The sequence below is a fragment of the Ranitomeya variabilis genome, chromosome 4 (assembly GCF_051348905.1).
Source record: "Ranitomeya variabilis isolate aRanVar5 chromosome 4, aRanVar5.hap1, whole genome shotgun sequence".
In the NCBI taxonomy this organism is placed as follows: Eukaryota; Metazoa; Chordata; class Amphibia; order Anura; family Dendrobatidae; genus Ranitomeya; species Ranitomeya variabilis.
Window position 1 is genome coordinate 448,790,710 of NC_135235.1, and position 20,656 is coordinate 448,811,365.

General features: G+C 45.0%; 1 protein-coding gene across 1 annotated transcript; it reads right to left on the reverse strand.

The window, feature by feature from the left end:
- Positions 1-1,314: 1,314 nt before the first annotated feature.
- FAM83D (family with sequence similarity 83 member D) lies at positions 1,315-20,010 on the reverse strand. Its single transcript, XM_077251525.1, has 4 exons — positions 19,526-20,010; positions 4,300-4,467; positions 4,090-4,214; positions 1,315-3,955 (listed from the first exon to the last, which is right to left on the reverse strand). The coding sequence occupies exons 1-4, from the start codon at positions 19,970-19,972 to the stop codon at positions 3,007-3,009; spliced, it is 1,689 nt and encodes a 562-aa protein (XP_077107640.1). The 5' UTR covers positions 19,973-20,010; the 3' UTR covers positions 1,315-3,006.
- Between the last annotated feature and the right edge of the window lie 646 nt (positions 20,011-20,656).

A 20,656-nucleotide genomic window follows, 5' to 3' on the forward strand; every position in this document is an offset into this window, starting at 1 on the left:
CGGTACCTTTTGATGTTCGCAGTTTTCTCATCAAGGGCTCTTTCCCCTATGGCTAACGCTACAATCACACATCCACGTGGTCAGAATACACATCAGCCACGGGTTTCCTGACTAGAATGTGGCAGCCTCATATATGCCTACAAGGCTATTGAGTTAGGATTGGGAGACCTGCACCCATTCCATGCTTCATAATCCGTACACAGACAGTGGCACACAGATGTGTGAATGTGGCCTCAAGATGGCCCATACTCATACAATAGCTGATGGCTGTGCACTCATTCAGCTGTCACAAATTTCTCCCATCTACAAGAATGTTCTTAAGAGGCTTTAAACTGAAGAAGTGGCCCTTGGGAGGTCCGCAGGCATAGACTGTCAGCTGATCCCACCAATATGGATAGGTTTGGCCAATTTAGGCTCATGTGGATATGGGTTCCTATACAGGGTGGGCCATGTATATTAATACACCTAAATAAAATGGGAATGGTTGGTGATATCAACTTCCTGTTTGTGGCATATTAGTATATGGGTGGTGACTATGGTGGCCATTTTGAAGTCGGCCATTTTGGATCCAACTTTATTTTTTCCAATGGGAAGAGGGTCATGTGACACATCACACTTAAGAATTTCACAAGAAAAACAGTGGTGTGCTTGATTTTAATGTAACTGAAATTGTGTTGATGTCTGGTGAAAGCAGTACCTGGGTCATTGCAGCAGATTTCAATGCAAGACACCCTACGCAAGAAAACTGCCACCATCCCCATGTTATTTAGGTGTATCGATATAAATGGCCCACCCAAAAAAAGTTTGCCTCATCACTGAACATAGTGTTCTGTTTAAACTGAGGGTCCTGTTCCAATTTTTGTTTTGCCCATTCTGCAAATTCAGCGTGCCTATCTGGGTCATCCTCGTTGAGATGCTGCAGCAGCTGGATCTTGTAAGGGTTCCACTTGTGAGTAGCTAATATCCAGCAAAGGGATGTTCGACTGATGCCAGATCAGTGCGCATAATGGGCAGCTAATTTTTTTCAGCTGCTAGGGTTTGCCAGGGCCATCAGTAGATCTTCCCAAGAACAACAATGAATGCCTATTTAATCTGTCTCGGGCAGCTATATTGAGGTGTTCGGTTGAAAATGTGGACTTTATTAGACTAATGTCTTCTGCAAATCCTTGGGTGCCCAGCTTGGTGGATAAGTAGGACTGACCTCTGACCAGCTTTTGCATTATAAAAAAGGTAAAGATATTTATACTTTTATTAATTATTTAGACAGATATCCCTACTACATCTTACCAACTTTCCTCTCACATACACAACCGATTAATGACACAAAACATTTAGTTTTATTATTTCCATAGTTTACAGCTTGAAAAAATAATTTCAGTCATACCAACATGCATGACAGTGCTGCAAGTACCATCACCAAAGAGCATGCAAAATAATACTCATTTTCCCCTCAAACCAACAGTTCATACATATTTTTTTTAAAATTCAAAGCAATCCTCCACCCCTTTCCTATAGTTATAAAAACAGAGGCATCCAAATCAAGCACAATACAAAGTACAAAGGATAGACTCAAAGAACAAAGTGCATTATAAAGATAATCGCGACTGTAAACAGTTATTTAACAAGTTTATATCTGCACATAAAACTTTCACAAACTTCTGTTCAGAATCTTTACTGGAGTGTAAGTATTGACTTGTACTTAAACATTGTGGGTCAGCTCTAAACATCTATTAAAAACATAAAATAAGGTGCACCTTTTGTAAAAGGAATACAAATATTTTAGATGGATATTCATGGAATTGCAGAAGTTCCACTGCCAATTATTTTATTTTACAACCCGTTTTCTCTGCAAGGCTTTTGTGAAGCTGCAAGCTTTGAGTCCAGTGGGCATTGCCAACTCTATGCAATAAATGTTCTAGTTCATCTTTGTTCCCTACATATTGGCATCAGGGCTAATTTCTGAAAGAAAAATTGAGCATAAAAGCCTCTTTACAAATGTAGACAGTGCTTAGGAGTTACTTAAAAAATAAAAAGTTTGTAGAGGTTGACATCCGAAGGTGTCAGATAAGTGCGTTTTGGCTTTATTCTTGGTGCTAGAAACAAGATTAGATGCAGAGGTTTTCAAATGAAGCATCTTTGTACAATATTGCAGTGCTAGAAATTTATATATTTTTAAACTGAACTTTATTCCTTTTTTGGGGGATTATTGTTGCTAAATATTTTGTTATGTACTGCAAGCTTTCAGGTACAAGTGCTTTACCACCAACACTATCACTTTTTTAAATGATCCCTCTTATAGAACGGGATGGCTCTCACAAACTTCCTTGGGAAGTATCAGATTTCTGTAACACATAGCTCCTTTGCCGGTTGCTTTTTAAACTATTGAAAGATCATGGCTTTGTATAACTCAGGTAAAGAAGCATTAATTTGCCAGTAGAATCAGGAAAATGGATACGTTACAAATATATCTTACAAAAGACATGGCAGGTGTGAATCAGTTTCCAGGAAGTGGTAGGAGCAGGTGAAGAAAACTGCATTCTGGAATTGTGGAAAGTCCAAACCTGCTCCACATTGTGCCTCAGGAGATCGAGTGTCATGTTTGCTTTTCTGGGAGGCCAAGTATCAGCCATCCATGGCTGTAGGCTACAACGGCACATACCTTAATATCTTTTCTTCCCATGAGTTATAGGATAAAAAAAAAATATCTCTACGCACGTAAATATCAGCAGTTCTCACTATATATAAATAAAGTTCTTTAGTAACAATGGTAAACATTACCTAAGGAACGTAGGCAAGAGAGGCAGTAGTGTTACATGTTTAAGTATTCGTACTCCGTTTTAGTATCGTTAAAGTAGTTGCATAGAACTAAAGTGCTAAATGTACAGCAGATACTTAAGTAGTGAGCACAAAGAACATCAGTCCAAGAAACTATCAACATCCTATTCATCTATTTTCCACCCACAGTGGAAAGAGATATATGCCTCATAGCAGAGTGCCCCATTGGCCTCAAATATTGTGAGTAAAGCGAACACCATCACGGAGGTTAAACATACTATTGTGCATAACACTTCTTTGTAAGCCATAACGAGTAGGTTCACAGGTCATGAATGTGTTTGCCAAGCGGCTTCTCCTCGAAAGAATGGATACCATGTGGTCCAATTTGGACCTTATAGAAGTATAATGATATTGACGCTCCTTTGTAAGTTTCTGGAAAGAATCTCGCATTGGATAGTCTGAAAGATTTAGGTTACTGCCTGTGATGTCGAAGGAGCGACCTGAAGTACTGGAACCAGTGCTTGATGCAGAAGATGAAGTGGACAAGGATGTGAAAGAAGAGGATGACAACCTTGATGTTGAAGAGTTGGATGTGGTTTGAGTAGAACCAGCTGAAGTTCCTGAGGCACTTGCTGTTTGTGTAGTTGTAGACCTTGATAGTACCATGGTTTGAGTAGATGCTACCCTCGCCAGAACAGCAGTTTGTGTTCCAGCTGTTGAGGTAGAAACATTTGTTTGAGTAGTTGCATTCACTACTTCTACAGTCCTCAAACCAACACATGGCTCTGTCTGAGTGGCTACACTCTGAGTCTCTTTGAGGCCAGAAATTATTTCACAATTCTGCATCAGATCATCATCAAAAGCACTGGCTTTCATAGATGAATCACGGTTTTTATCCCATATCGGTTTAGGTTCAGTAATAATTCTCTTTGGAGTGCTAGAGACCTTTGCCATCTCCAAATGCAGAAGAGTGCTCAATAATGTATTTCTCGGAGCTGCTAGGTTACATGTCATCTTGGCCACTGATTTTGATTGGTTTCGGATGCTGGAAATAAGCTTTGTATTGATTGGTTTAGACTGAGCATAGAGGACCCTAAACTGGAGGTCAAATTTCTCTACCACTTGTCCAGTTAATGTGACCATATTACTGCTGTTGAGCTTCCCATCCATCCAAGTGAAGCTACGAAGACAGAAGGGAAACCGTGTCAGATCATATGCATTTCAGTATCTACAACATACCACAATACATGAACTAAACTCGGCCATTATAATTTAATCTTTACTACTTTGCCTTATACAGTATAAATAGCGCACCTATAACTTCCAGTAGCAACCTTCAACCCATCCACAAGCAAAAACTTCTCACGAGCCTTTCCAACAATCTTGGCACCAGACCTGGTGTAATAGTTATTACCAGTTAATGTACGAACCCTCATAAGCTGAAAAGACAGAACATAAATTAGTTTTAGACAGAACTACAAATATATAATAAAGGGATAAGATAAGATAATCTTGTGACTATACCTGTTCACTTTCTATGGAAACGCCAAGATTCTGGCACATAGTAAGAAAGTGTGGCAGCTGAGCTTCATCCAACAAGATGTAGACTGGAACTCTGCGTTTTCGGCAAACTTCATGAATATCACGGAAGATGTCATTATCTGTAAAGGCATCCATGACTACTGCAATCACCTGTGGAGTCAAATACATGTCAATTTCACATTATAGTTAATTAACAACATAACCAATAGTGTAAAACACAATACTGGTGCAAGCCGACAGAACTTGACCAACTGGTTATTTGTAAAAAGAAAAAAACATTTATTCTCTATGCAATGTTTCAGCATTTATCCAACACCTTGAAAATTGCCAATACAGTTGAAACATTGCATGGGGAATAACTTAGGATTTGTTTATTTGTTAAAGGGCTGCCTCTTATTTTTTTTTTTTTTCACAACAAAACCATAAATCCTGTTTAAAGGACAATTGGTTCTCAAATTGGCCTGTGGATAAACTTGACTAAGCAAGATCCTTTCACTAAACATATTTTTCAATCAAACATACTGCATAACTTGCTAAACTTCATCCTTGTTAAATTGTTCCTAGTATTATAGTGAAAGTGCCCACAATAAAACAGAACTCTCTACATAGCGATCCTCCCAAAATAGATGGATAAAAATATGGCACACCTCACACTCATGTTCTTCATTAGTAATGCCCTAGATGTGGGAGTAATAAATTGTCAGCAGATTTCATAGAAGTTTATGCACATAACCCTGCCCTTCACCAAGCTTTCTCTAAAGAAGCCCACGTCACCAATGCCCTTTTTACCATCTGAACATCCAAAATGATTTTTTGAAATAAGGGTCTAGGTCTTCACCACTTAGATCTGAGATAGGCACCTGCACTTTAGGACTAAGGAAGTTTAAAGCTAATTTCATGTGAGATCCTATCAATTTTAGCTATCATTCTGTAAGTAGTATTAATCCCCTTACCTCAAACATTACAGAAGTATCCAGTCTTTTTTTCATCCTGCCCTACTAACTCTATTCCGTCCAGTCTATCACTTAGATGACACCATCCTTTAAATAAGTAACTGTCCACTACTTGGACAACCCCTTCTCATTCCCCATGTTTGTCCCCAATAAAAAAATAAATAAATAAATTTAAAAAAAAAACACAAAAAAAAAAAAAAAAAAAAACAGCTTATACTCACCTCCCGTGCTATTGGCATTCGCATTCTCGGGGCTCATGTGAGGTTATAATACGCGAGACCTGCGCACAATCACCACTGGCATCTGTCCCCATCTTCAGACGTATACATAGTTAATCGGATGAATAGTCAGCAGCAGCTCTGACATTCATTTGATTGCTTATATGTCCTCTCCTTCTGTACGTCTTGTATTGCTCGTCTATGTATGCCCCTTTTTCATATGTAAAGCGAGATAGAATAAATGGCGCAATAATAATAATGTCTGAAGGCGGGAACAGTGATGCCACAGCCGATTGGAAGCAGGGCTCACATGTCATAGCTTCAACTGAGCCCTGGCAATGAGAGACAGTTGGAATGGCACCACCACGGAAGGGGAGTATAAGCTTTTTTATTTTAATTGAGCCAAACATGGGGCCATCTACTCTGTAGAGTACTTTGCTCAATGCCCTATTTAAGGCCATCAAAATTACCAGTAAATAAAAAGGAACGTATCAGATTATTACTAGTGTTGAGCGATACCGTCCGATACTTGAAAGTATCGGTATCGGAAAGTATCGGCCGATACCGGCAAAGTATCGGATCCAATTCGATACCGATACAAGTCAATGGGACTCAAGTATCGGACGGTATTCCTGATGGTTCTCAGGGTCTGAAGGAGAGGAAACTCTCCTTCAGGCCCTGGGATCCATATTAATGTTGTAGTTAGAACACAGTTATACCATAAATACAGGGAATAAAATCTTCTATATTCACCACAGTGTCTATATTTAATCAATACTTGGTATACTGTGTAAATGAGTGGCCACCGCCACCTAGTGGAGACAAAAACCCAGACACCTAATTACGGATAACCAGAGAGCACCAGAACAAGGGACTATGTTTAAAAATAATGTTTTATTCAATATATTCTGACAATAACAGATTAAAATACTTAAAATCAATATTTCAATACAGGACAAAGATGATAGCATATATTATGCCGGCCAATTAAACTGATACTCCCTAATTCTCACTGCTTGTATATAGGAATGAACTAAAGTGCAAAAATGTGCTAAAATTCATATATAAAAACCCCAAAGGAATACCCTATAATAAGTTGGAGTTGCAAATAGCAAAAAGGTGTAACAGTGTAACAGTACTCACAATTCTGTGCTAAAAAGTGGCATACAAAAAGTGCAAAAGTGTTATGGCCAAAAATCAGCCAATGTAAAGTAGCCAAATGTGCAAAGTAAGCAAAAAACGCTATCGCATAATGTGCAAAGCGAGCCAATATAGAACAGCCAAATGTGCAAAATAAGCAAAGAACGCTATCGCATAATGTGCAAAGCGATCCTGGGAGGACTATCAAATTTATAGGCTAATACCTGGTAAATGGCCGTGTCCTGAATCCACGCACCCCTACGCGCGTTTCGGATTCCTTCCTTCGTCAGGGGGTCACCTTTTTTGCTTCGCGATCAACCAATCACAAGCCGGGAGGCTGGACAAGCGCGCATTTTAAAATGCGCGCGTGTCCAGCCTCCCGTGACGTCACGGCTTGTGATTGGTTGCGTCGCCCATGTGACTGCGACGCAACCAATCACAAAGCCGGGACGTAATTTTAAAATCCTTAAGGACCTGAAATTACGTCACGGCTTGCTGTAATTGGTTGCGTCGCCCATGTGACTGCGACGCAACCAATCACAAAGCCGGGACGTAATTTTAAAATCCTTAAGGACCTGAAATTACGTCACGGCTTGCTGTAATTGGTTGCGTCGCCCATGTGACTGCGACGCAACCAATCACAAAGCCGGGACGTAATTTTAAAATCCTTAAGGACCTGAAATTACGTCACGGCTTGCTGTAATTGGTTGCGTCGCCCATGTGACTGCGACGCAACCAATCACAAAGCCGGGACTTCACGTAAGGAAAGAAAAGCGCGAATTTTAAACAAAGAACGCTGCCGCTTCCCTCGGTAAGGTGCAGGCTGCGTCGGAGAGGTGAGTATAGCAATATTTTTTATTTTAATTCTCTTTTACACATTTTTACATTAATGTTGTTTCGATACCGATACCACAAAAGTATCGGATCTCGGTATCGGAATTCCGATACAGCAAATATCGGCCGATACCCGATACTTGCAGTATCGGAATGCTCAACACTAATTACCCCTTTTCTTATTTTAATAGAGAGAGAGAAAGTGATACGGGAAGCACAAAAACTGGACATCTGACCCGGTGACAGGACCTCTGAGTAAAATGAAACTCTTCCCTCTGTCTCTACTCCCCCCCCCCCCCAAAAAAAAAAAAATAAAACTATGAGATTCTTTTCCCCAATTAGCCATCTCTTTTCAGTGCCCTTCTCACCCTTAAATTCTGGTTTTCATACTCTATAGAAACTGTCCTACTGGCAGTGTTAAATGGGCTCTTAACAGCTAAATTTAAATGGGCTGTCAAGTCCAAATTAATACGTCTAAAGTCACTGTGTGCTGCAGGTATTCGCCATTTTCCGATCCAGGACTGGAGCATTTGTATGATCTATATTCTCCAGGCCTGATGGCGCCTCTAGTCAGACACACCCACTTGCCAGATGCATCACTAGATGTGCCCACTGGCCGGGAGTATGTATAGCTCATACATATCCTCCGGTCCTGGGTTGGAAACCGGCAAATTCCCACAGTACACGGTGCGAGCACTGGGGGAATTTATAAGTCTGCAGTCACACAGCTTGACTACAGACTTGATTTGGATCGGAAAATCCCTTTAATGACAACTACTCTTTATTAATTTTCTTCTGTATCAATTGAATCATTTAATACTGTGGACCACCAACTCCTGCCCAGTATGCTTCCACCCAGAATCACAGACAGGAGGAACCAGAGACCAGCTTCGTTAACATACATAGTAACAGTTAGCAAGGCCAAATTAAAAAAAAAAAAAAACCCACGACATTTGTCCATCTTGTTCAGCCTATATTCTGTCAGAATAAATCCCCAGATCTGCGTCCTTCTAAAGAACCTAATAACTGTAAGACACAATATTGTTACACTCCAGGAAAACATCCAGGCCTCTCTTGAACCCCTCGACTGAGTTCGCCATCACCACCTCAGGCAAGGAATTCCAGATTCTCATTGCTCTAACAGTAAAGAATCCTCTTCTATGTTGGTGGAAAATCTCCACACGCAGAGAATGCCCCCTTGTGACCGTCACCTTCCTTGGTATAAACAGATCCTCAGAGAGATGTTTGTATTGTCCCCTTATATACCTATACTTTTTTCTAGACTAAATAATCCTAATTTTGCTAATCTCTCTGGATATTGTAGTCCCCCCATCCTCTATTAATTTCTTTGACCTCCTTTGTACTCGCTCTAGTTCCATTATATCCTTCCTGAGCACCGGTGCCCAAAACTGTACACAGTACTCCATGTGCGGTCTAACCAGACATTTGTACAGAGGCAGTATAGTGCTCTCATCAAGTGTATCCAGACCTCTTAAATGCACCCCATGATCCGGTTTGCCTTGGCAGCCGCTGCCTGGCACGAGCTGCTCCAAGTAAATTTATCATTAACTAGGATCCCCAAGTCCTTCTCCCTGTCAGATTTACCCAGTGGTTTCCCATTCAGTGTGTAATGGTGATATTGATTCCTTCTTCCCATGTGTATAACCACATCTGCCACCTTTCGGTCCAAGTTTCCAACTTATCTAGATCCATCTGTAGCAGAATATTATCTTCTCTTGTATTGACTGCTTTACATAGTTTTGTACCATCTGCAAATATCGATATTTTACTGTGTAAACCTTCTACCAGATCGTTAATAAATATGTTGAAGAGAATAGGCCCCAACCCCGACCCCTGCGGTACCCCACTGGTGACAGCGACCCAGTTAGTTAGAGAATATACCATTTATAACCACCCTCTGCTTTTTAATCACCAAGCCAGTTACTCACTCATTTACACACATTTTCCCCCAGACCCAGCATTCTTATTTTGTGTACCAACTCTTGTTTGGCATGGTATCAAACACTTTGGGCGTGGTATATCTTGATTTTTCCAATGACTCACCTTGGTCCAGTCTATAGCATACCTCTTCATAAGAACTGATTAGATTGGTTTGACAGGAGGTTAGACTTACTGGCCTATAATTTCCAGGTTCACTTTTAGAGCCCTTTTTGAATATTGGCACCACATTTGCTATGCGCCAGTCCTGTGGAACAGACCCCGTCGCTATAGAGTCCCTAAATATAAGAAATAATGGTTTGTCTATTACATTACTTAGTTTTCTTAGTACTCGTGGGTGTATGCCATCCGGACCCAGAGATTCATCTATTTTAATCTTATTTAACCGGTTTCGCATCTCTTCTAGGGTTAATTTGGTGACCCTTAATATAGGTTTTTCTTTGTCTCTCGGCATTTCACCTAGCATTTTATTTTCCACCGTGAATACCATGGAGAAGAAGGTGTTTAATATATTAGCTTTTTCCTCGTCATCTACAACCATTCTTTCCTCAATTTTTTTTTTTTTTTAAGGGGGGGGGGGGGGCCTACATTTTCTCTTTTGATTCTTTTATTATTTATATAGTTGAAGAACAGTTTGGGATTAGTTTTTCTCCTTAGCAATGTGCTTTCTGTTTCCTTTTTGGCAGCTTTAATTAGTTTTTTTTTTTAGATAAAGTGTTTTTCTCCATATAGTTTTTTAGAGCTCTATATGTTTCGCTCTGAATTGTTGCAGCATTTCAGAGAAAACCTGTTTGCAAAGCTGGGGACAGGTCCGAGGCAGTACCCAGACTGACAGCTTTCTCCCTTTTGTGTGCATAGGAAGAGATCTGCAAGTCTAGGTGAGCGGGGAGAGGTTGCCAGGAACGAATAGTCCTCAGTCAGCTTTTAAATAAGTTTCCTCTGAAATACCACAGCGTTTCAAAGTAGAACAATACGCAGCTACAATAACACAACCAATGTATGATTCAGGTGGACTGTAGTTCGGGCAGTATGAATCGACTCAAGTTCTGTTTAAGGACACTGATTTCTTGTTTTTTTTTAGCTTCTTTGTTCAATGTATAACTTGCCAACTTTACTTCCTCTCCTTTACCCCTCGCTGTTGAGTTTCCTCAGGATTCAGTGTTCGGTCTACTTGTTTCTCTATGCCTCTACCGAACTATCAGCAATTACACAACTTCTCGTGAAATCACCAGTGACTGCCAACTCCAAAGGCCCCATACAGATTCGACTGAATCTGCAGATATCAATTGGTTCGGCCGACGGCCTAATGTGTATTTCGGCACCAGCCAACTGGTTGGCAAAGAGATTTGTCAATCATGCACATCCAATTTTGAACTGCCAAAATGAGCCACTGGCCGACATGTCCATTGGCAGCTTTATCATAGAGAACACAGGAGCGCTCAGCTATCTAAATAGCCATCTAATGTGTATGGCCAGCTTAAAGGGGTTGTCCGTCTAACATGAAAAGTCTGCAGTCACTGTGTTAATGCAGAATTTTGAATCCTCCAAGCACACGCACTGGCTGCTGCGAGGGTTTACTATTCTCTGCCCCGGGAACAGCAGTCAGGTATGTGATATGCATACTCCCATGTAGAAACTGTCTAGTGGGCACTGCCTTGCTCAATACAAGTGTATCGAGCGAAGCTGCACCCACTAGATGGGTTCTGGCCGGGAGTATGCATATCGCATAACTGACCACCATTCCTGAGGCATTGAATGGCAAATCCTCACCGTGCTCTGGGAGGATTCAAAAGTCTGCAGTCACACACAGAATGACTGCAGACTTGCATGCCCATCACTTTAGATATATGCACACGGACGTCAAAAAATCCATTTCTCTAGACATCAGGAACTAGAAATCATCATGAATCCAAGCCAGAAAAGTGGTCTTCTCAAAAAGCTCTCCACAAGGTAGCAGCTAGGTAATTCCATCTAACTGGTACCCCAATGCCTGAACCCTGAGCCATTCACTGCACTGGTGGTAAATTCATTTTAGAATACCGTATTTTTCCGACTATAAGACGCACTTTTTCCCCAAAAAAATTGTGAGGAAAATGGGGGGTGCGTCTTATAGTTGGAACGCAGGCTTACCGGCATTGTGGCGGCGACAGAGGTGCAGGGATGATGTGGCGCGGTGACCGGTATGGCGTGAGCAGGGTCCCGTCCACATTTGAGGTGAATCCGCGTCCCCGGTATTGAAGGAGAGCAGCAGAGCTGGGTGAGTTACGGTTTTCCCGGTGGCGGCGGCCATCTTCCTGAGGCCGCGCGTGCGCAGATTGAGTTTTCTGCTTCCTGGGGCTTCAGGAAAAAGGCCGCATGTGCGCAGATGGAGATCGCGGCGGCCATTTTCCTGAAGCAGAGTTTGCAGATTGAGATCTCGGCTTCAGGAAAATGGCCGCCGCAATCTCCATCTGCGCACGCACGGCCATTTTCCTGAAGCCCTGGGAAGCAGAGTACTGAATCTGCGCACGCGCGGCCTCAGAAAGATGGCCACCGCCACCGGGAAAACCGTAACTCACCCAGCTCTGCTGCTCTCCTTCAATACCGGGCCGCGGATTCACCTCAAATGTGGACGGGACCCTGCTCACGCCATACCGGTCACCGCGCCACATCATCCCCGCACCTCTGTCGCCGCCACAATGCCGGTAAGCCTGCCGCCACCGGGAAAACCGTGACTCACCCAGCTCTGCTGCTCTCCTTCAATACTGCCGTGGCGTCACCTCAAATGTGGAAGGGACCCTGGCCACCGCCACCTGAGGAAGTGACCGCACATCTGCCGCCGCCACAGCACTGCCGCAACCTCCCCATGGACACCAGGCCATGGTGTTGCCCACCTAAGCAGGATGGGACCCTGCTCAGGTGCACGCCGTTCCGCCCACCGCACCTCAGCATCACCTCACCTCTGCCACCACCATGCCTCCTGTGACCCTGCTCTGCCACTGGCTGCCCTCAGGTAAGAGATCTTAAATTCTGACAATAAGACGGACCCCCATCTTATAAAAAAAAAAATTTCTGCAATTTTCACCCCAAATTTGGGGTGCGTCTTATGGTACGGTGCGTCTTATAGTCCGAAAAATATGGTACATCTTACACTTCCTACTCTAACTCACAAAGAGCTCAACCATTCAATACCAACTCCATCCAGCATCCTAGCAGTTCTCTCCATTCTGCCAAAGATCAGAGACCAACAATAAATACTCTTCTTATGCTACATCAGTTCACTGGATTGCTCTACCCCAGATAATTAGGTTACAAAATATGATAAGCCTTGCTGAAATGTAAATTGTTGGAGATCAACCCAATGCCACTATATTCACCTAATCCCTTCATCCGAACTGTAAACCTGCCACTCCATATTTGTGCATACACAAGTCCTGCAGGGTGACTGGCTTATCCAGCCTTGTCCTGTAGCCAAAACTGTAAGCTCTTGTGAGAAGGGCCATTCTTATTAGTTGATTTGTTGAATAAAGTGTTGCTGTGTAATGTATGATTTAGTGTGTACCCTCCAAGTTGTGAGATAATTACAGAATATGTTGGCGCTATAATTTTTTTTTTTTTTTTTTTTTTTTTAACGGTTTATCCATGCCATTTCTTTTGACATATAAGCATCATGTATTAGTCCAAGTAGCCAGATCGAGGCAACATATTCAAGGGGACAGGTGAGCAGAAGGAATGCATCACATGCACAATTTTGCAAGGTGTGTGTTTGTGGGGGTGAGCAAGTTAAGACACAGGATAAATTGAGGACTTGTAGAAAGTAAGATTCCCAGCTGAATCAGCAAACCCTCGAGGGCTCCACTAATGCTGATGCTACGTAAACCATTTAGTTGATATTGAGTTAACAGGACAGGTATTTAACACAACAGCCTAAAGCATTTCCATAAGTTATGGAGAAGGGGCCTCGGTTGACATTTAATTTTCTGAATGTATAGGTTGAATGGGGGAGGAGAGTGACAACCTCTTACACAATGGATCTATTTCTAGGGACATATCAACTCCCAAGATAATGAAAAATTAAAAGGGGAGTATTCCCATCTTGTACACTTTTGCCATATTCATTGTACATTCCATAAATGTATAGTAGATTCGAGTCCTACCAATGGAACCAACATCTATTACACACCAATGTCAATGGAGAGGTGCTACGAATTTCCATACAAGTGATTGGAAATTCCGACTATGGTGCGCATCAGGGCCCCATATTCTCAAGACAAAAAAAAAAAAAACCCAGTCCCTGCCTTCTCTATGCGCTGGTGACATAGTATATCCACAGGCTCTCTTTTCAGATAGGAAACCTTAAGAGATTTGGTCACTAAATGAGCACATATGTTTGATGGCCAATTTTACATTCTGCCAATGGCTAACAACTACCTCTGGCTTCCTTATACACATGTGCATTTGCCTCTTTAAGAGGAAGATGAGAGACACCAGACCCAACAATGTAGATGAGCTGAAGACTGCTATCAAAGCAACCTGGGCTTCCATAACACCTCAGCAGTGCCACAGGCTGATCGCCTCCATGCCACGCCGCATTGATGCAAAAGGAGCCCCGACCAAGTATTGAGCGCATTTACTGTATATTTCAGTAGACCAACATTTCAGATTTTAAGATATTTTTTTTTCAAGCTGATATTCTAAAGTTTTCTAATTTACTGAGATAATGACTTTTGGGTTTTCATTGGCTGTAAGCCATAATCATCAACATTAACCGAAATAAACACTTGAAATAGATCACTGTTTCTAATGACTTTATATAATGAGTTTCACTTTTCGTACTGAAGAACTGAAGTAAATTAACTTTTTGATCATATTCTAACTTTGTGAGATGCATCTGTATAGGTCTCTCAATGGGAGGAAAGAGGGCAGCATACAGATGGTTAACTAGACCCACCGAGTTTGGACAAATGTGTATAGGGAAATCTCAGATGCAAGAAGAATACAATTTAGTTTAGCTTGCAAAACACTCAAAACTTTCTAATGGATTCTAAACGTACCTTCACACTAAACGATATCGCTAGCGATCCGTGACGTTGCAGCGTCCTGGATAGCAATATCGTTGTGTTTGACACACAGCAGCGATCAGGATCCTGCTGTGATATTGCTGGTCGTTGATTAAAGTTCAGAACTTTATTTGGTCGTCAGATCCCGTGTATCGTCGTGTTTGACAGCAAAAGCAACGATACCAGCGATGTTTTACAATGGTAACCAGGGTAAATATCGGGTTACTAAGCGCAGGGCCGCGCTTAGTAACCCGATGTTTACCCTGGTTACCAGTGTAAAAAAAACAAACACTACATACTTACCTTCTGATGTCTGTCACACGTCCCTCGCTGTCCGCTTCCTGCACTGACTGAGCGCCGGCCGTAAGTGAAAGCACAGCACAGCGGTGACGTCACCGCTCTGCTGTTAGGGCCGGCACTCAGTCAGTGCAGGAAGCGGACGCCGGGGGACGCGAAGGTGAGTATGTACTGTTTGTTTTTTTACATTTTACACTGGTAACCAGGGTAAACATCGGGTTACTAAGCGCGGCCCTGCGCTTAGCAACCCGATGTTTACCCTGGTTACCCAGGGACCTCGGCATCGTTGGTCGCTGGAGAGCGGTCTGTGTGACAGCTCTCCAGCGACCAAACAGCGACGCTGCAGCGATCGGCATCGTTGTCTGTATCGCTGCAGCGTCGCTTAGTGTGACGGTACCTTAAGAGTTAGTAACATGGTTTTAAGGCTAGTGCCATCTGCCGGTCAAAAGGTTCTAAGTTCGGGAGCCAAAGATAAGTGTCGAAACACATAAAAACACGTTTATAGACATCAGGGCAGAGCTGCCATGAGGCGATGGGTGTTGTCCCCTGTCCTTGACTCTATAGTGATCCATGAACTAACTGGACTACTTTGAGCCATGAACTAACTGGACTACTTTGAGCCAAGTGAAGCTATGAAGTCCATCTACATATGGGCACTCCTCTTCATTACTTAAAACCATTCTTAAGCAGATTTTCAAGGAGTTAGAAAGCCACCAATTTACTAGTCATATCTGACTTTATGACAGGAGTCATAGCAAGCCACCTTCAAAGCTATTCCGAGTACTCCGTCATCATAATATACGTCAAGGCCCAAAATAACGCTCCAACCTTGTAATTCAGTAAATGCCTTGTTAAAACAGTCATAAATAGGCTTTATATTTTTTTTATTATTTAAAGGTTTTGCCCTTTCTAATAGTTCCATTGATAACCCTGATGTGACTCCCAAGTCCCCTGATGTGACTCCCAAGTCCCTCCTAACTGATCTGTAACGTACCCTCATCAGATATAGCGTGGGAGAGGAGAACAGTTTATAGACATTAGGGATCTCCTTTCATAAAAGTAACGTGTGGAGAGAATTCCTGGCTCAGTGACTATAGCTAATATTGACACCATATCACAGCCGTTATTACTTCTATTGAAACCATCCCACAAAGCCCAGGTTGCCAAGTTACTGCTAGGTATGACGGTTGGGCATTATGATCAGGAAAGTTTTATTGAAATAGTGTACATAGTGTAGGAGCCATAACATGCCGTTCTCAAACCGGATAGATGTACTGAGCGTTATAAATCCTTCATGATAGGGAGACAGGTTATTGTGGTAGGAGGATGAGCCTCATTCTACCATGGCACTGCACCCTAGAGTGTTAATGAAGATGAGCATCACCATATGATGAAGAGCTACCCTAGCAAATCATGACATTACAGTGCTCCCCATTTAGGTCTACATCAAAGAATACATGACCCAAAGGGAATAACTGCCGAAACCATTCCCACCATGGCAGATAGGCTGGGAACAATAGCTTTGCCAACAGCAGTGTCAGCTGGCACTCCTATGGCTTCTATGACTGGGTAGCTTTTACTCAAGAGGCAACACGATTAGCAGGCCAAAATTGGACATGCCGGATCAACATTTTGTGCCCCCAACAATAAGTCAACAGCGGCAGCGTCAGGCAACATTAGTCTAAAGGGGCGGCACTGTGGCTCAGTGGTTAGCACTGTTGCTTTGCTGGGGTCCTGGATTCAAATCCCACCAAGAACAACATCTACAAGGAGTTTGTATGTTCTTACCATTTTTTTTTTCTTTACATGGGCCTCCTCCCACACTCGAGACATACTGGAGGGGAATTGGTTTTGAAGGTCCAGTGGCCACCCACCCCTTCTTTTTCAAAGAGATCCAGTGCTTCTTCTGCACTCCCCCCCCCCCCCCCCCATATTAGAGGTCCAGTGCTCCTTCTGCACTCCTCACCCCAGGCAGTTATTAGAGATCCAGTGCTTCTTCTGCACTCCCCCCCCCCCCCCCCCATATTAGAGGTCCAGTGCTTCTTCTGCACTCCCCCCATCTCCAGGTATTAGAGGTCCAGTGCTTTTTCTGCACTCCCCCCCCCCCCCCCCATATTAGAGGTCCAGTGCTCCTTCTGCACTCCTCACCCCAGGCAGTTATTAGAGATCCAGTGCTGCTTCTGCACTCCCCCCCCCCCCCCCCCATATTAGAGGTCCAGTGCTTCTTCTGCACTCCCCCCATCCCCAGGTATTAGAGGTCCAGTGCTCCTTCTGCACTCCCCCCCCCCCCCCATATTAGAGGTTCAGTGCTTCTGCACTTCCCTTACCCCCATTAGAGGTTCAGTGCTTCTTCTGCACTCCCCCCCCCCCCCCCATATTAGAGGCTCAGTGCTTCTTCTGCACTCCCCTCCCCATATTAGAGGTCCCGAGCTTCTTCTGCACTCCCCTTACCCCATGTATAGAGGTCCAGTGCCCCTTCTGCACTCCCACCCATATTAGAGGTTCAGTGCTTCTCCTGCACCCCCCCCCCATATTCCCTTACCCCATGTATTAGAGCAGTGTTCCCCAACTCCTCTCCTCAAGAGCCACCAACAGATCATGTTTTCAGGATTTCCTTAGTATTGCACAGGTGATAATTGCATCACCTGAACAGGCAAGCATTCAATCATCTGTGCAATACTAAAGAAATCCTGAAAACATGACCTGCCTGCTGGTGGCTCTTGAGGACTGGAGTTGGGGAACACTGTATTAGAGGTTCAGTGCCTCTTCTGCACTCCCCCCCCCATATTAGAGGTTCAGTGCTTCTCCTGCACTTCCCTTACCCCAGGTATTAGAGGTAAGGTGCGTCTTCTGCATTCCCCCCCCCCCCACCATATTAGAGGTTCAGTGCTTCTTCGGCACTTCCCTTACCCCAGGTATTAGAGGTCCAGTGCTTCTTCTGCACCCCCCGATCCCCAGGTATTAGGGGTCCAGTGCTTCTTCTGCACCCCCCGATCCCCAGGTATTAGGGGTCCAGTGCTTCTTCTGCACCCCCCGATCCCCAGGTATTAGGGGTCCAGTGCTTCTTCTGCACCCCCCGATCCCCAGGTATTAGAGGTCCAGTGCTTCTTCTGCACCCCCCGATCCCCAGGTATTAGGGGTCCAGTGCTTCTTCTGCACCCCCCGATCCCCAGGTATTAGAGGTTCAGTGCTTCTCCTGCACTTCCCTTAGGCTACGTTCACATTTGCGTTGTGCGCCGCAGCGTCGGCGCCGCAGCGCACAACGCAAACAAAAACGCAGCAAAACGCATGCACAACGCTGCGTTTTGCGCCGCATGCGTCCTTTTTTTAATTGATTTTGGACGCAGCAAAAATGCAACTTGCTGCGTCCTCTGCGCCCGGACGCCGCAGCGACGCAAAACGCAAGTGCGACGCATGTCCATGCGCCCCCATGTTAAATATAGGGGCGCATGACGCATGCGGCGCCGCCGCTAATGTGAACGTAGCCTTACCCCAGGTATTAGAGGTAAGGTGCTTCTTCTGCATTCCCCCCCACCACCATATTAGAGGTTCAGTGCTTCTTCTGCACTTCCCTTACCCCAGGTATTAGAGGTCCAGTGCTTCTTCTGCACCCCTGATCCCCAGGTATTAGGGGTCCAGTGCTTCTTCTGCACCCCCCGACCCCCAGGTATTAGGCGTCCAGTGCTTCTTCTGCACTTCCCTTACCCCAGGTATTAGGGATTCAGAGCTTCTTCTGCACTCTCCCCTCCCCAGGTATTAGGGGTCCTGTGCATCTTCTGCACTCCTCTACCCTCCCCATATTAGAGGTCTCGAGCTTCTTCTGCACTCCGCTTACCCCAGGTATAGAGGTCCAGTGCTCCCTCTGCACTCCCCCCCCCCCCCATCCCCATTATTAGAGGTTCAGTGCTTCTCCTGCACTTCCCTTACCCCAGGTATTAGAGGTAAGGTGCTTCTTCTGCATTCCCCCCCCCACCACCATATTAGAGGTTCAGTGCTTCTTCTGCACTTCCCTTACCCCAGGTAATAGAGGTCCAGTGCTTCTTCTGCACTCCCCGATCCCCAGGTATTAGGGGTCCAGTGCTTCTTCTGCACCCCCCGATCCCCAGGTATTAGGGGTCCAGTGCTTCTTCTGCACTTCCCTTACCCCAGGTATTAGGGGTTCTGAGCTTCTGCTGCACTCTCCCCTCCCCAGGTATTAAGGCTACGTTCACATTAGCGTTGTGCGACGCAGCGTCGGGCGCCGCTGCGTCGCATGCATCATGCACCCCTATATTTAACATCGGGGCGCATGGACATGCGTCGCACTTGCGTTTTGTGACGCATGCGTCCCTGCGGCGTACGCGTCCGGGCGTACAGGACGCAGCAAGTTGCATTTTTGGTGCGTCCAAAATCAAGCAAAAAAAGGACGCATGCGTCAGAAAACGCTGCGTTGTGCATGCGTTCACATTTGCGTTGTGCGTTGCGTCGCCGACGCTGCGGCACACAATGCAAATGTGAACGTAGCCTTAGGCGTCCTGTGCTTCTTCTGCACTCCCCTCCCCCCAGTTATTAGGGGTCCTGCGCTTCTTCTGCACTCCCCTCCCCCCAGTTATTAGGGGGGCCTGTACGTCTTCTGCACTCTCCCCATGTATTGGAGATCTCGGCTACTTGAGCCTTCCCCGCCCCCAGGTCCTAGAGACCCTACAGCACCACACACTTCTTTGGGGGGTCTACTCCCCCACCACCTCCAGGTGCCATCCTCTCAGCCCACCAGGTTCACGACACTCACCTCCCTGGCGGCCTTGATGAGAGACCTGGCGGCTTCTTTGCAGCTGTAGATGGTCTCCCCGAAGCCGGGCTGGAAGTGCACGTCCACCCGTGTGACTCCCCGGTACGAGCCAGCGCTGAACGCCGGCCACCCGAGCTCCAGCAGCGGGGGCTCCACATCCGAGACCTCAGGGTAGTAAGTGACGGAGGAGCAATCCCTGGAGGCGGACACGGACACCTCGTCCTCCCCGCACTGGACGGCGGCGGCGGCGCTCAGGATCTCCCCCACCTCCGGCTCTGACAGGAAGCCCGGCACCTTCTCCTTCTGCAGGAACAGCCGCAGCGCCTCCGGCCCCCCGGACAGAAGCTCCTCCAGTGCCAGGCGCTGGGACTCGCTGTACAGATCCGGTGGGGTGGCGGGCCAGCGGGAGCCCAGGGGCAAATCATCCAGACACTGCGACAGATTCATGGCCGCGACAGGACCAGCCAGGTACTGCGTGCCCCATACAGCGGATAGCATTTATAGGGCATTTAAATCCAAACAAGCCCGGGGAGGCGGCCGATTGGCTAAATGAACACACCACCTACCCAATGAGAAGCCTAGAAACAGTTCCGCCCTCACGAAGTGGTAAACCACTCCCCCGTGCAGTAAATTGCCAAGAACACGCCCACATTCGTGAACGCGCTGGGCGGCCTCCTTCTGCCCACGTGGTTCCCATCTGCCGTCACATAGAGTGGGGAAGAAAGGACGGAGAAGGACGGAGAAGGACGGAGAACCGTCACTGGTGGGACCAGAACTGGGCCGACTACCAGCAAGTGTGGCTCACCAGCCCCTTACTGATGACAGTCATGACGTAAAAAAACTAGGTTTTCGACTTCGTGAAATGATTGCATGCAACTTTTCTTTTTTTCGCAGTAGTTTGACAGGCTACTTTCACACATCAGGTTTCTTGCATCAGGCACAATCTGACAAATGTTCAAAAAAACGAATCTGTTTTTTTTTCCGTCTGATCCATTTTTTTCCATAGGGTTCATACCCATATAATATATATATATCACTCTCCTTCTTGGCCAAATAGTCCTTACACAGCCTGGAGATGTGTTTGGGGTCATCGTCCTTTTGAAAAATAAATGATGGTCCAACTAAACACAA

Excerpts from the sequence above, each read along its gene's own strand:
- FAM83D (XM_077251525.1), bottom strand. The coding sequence starts at position 19,972 with ATGAATCTGTCGCAGTGTCTGGATGATTTGCCCCTGGGCTCCCGCTGG. Across the intron at positions 4,215-4,299 it reads TTTCCATAGAAAGTGAACAG|CTTATGAGGGTTCGTACATT; the intron begins GTATAGTCACAA and ends CTGTCTTTTCAG. Across the intron at positions 3,956-4,089 it reads GTTGCTACTGGAAGTTATAG|CTTCACTTGGATGGATGGGA; the intron begins GTGCGCTATTTA and ends CTGTCTTCGTAG.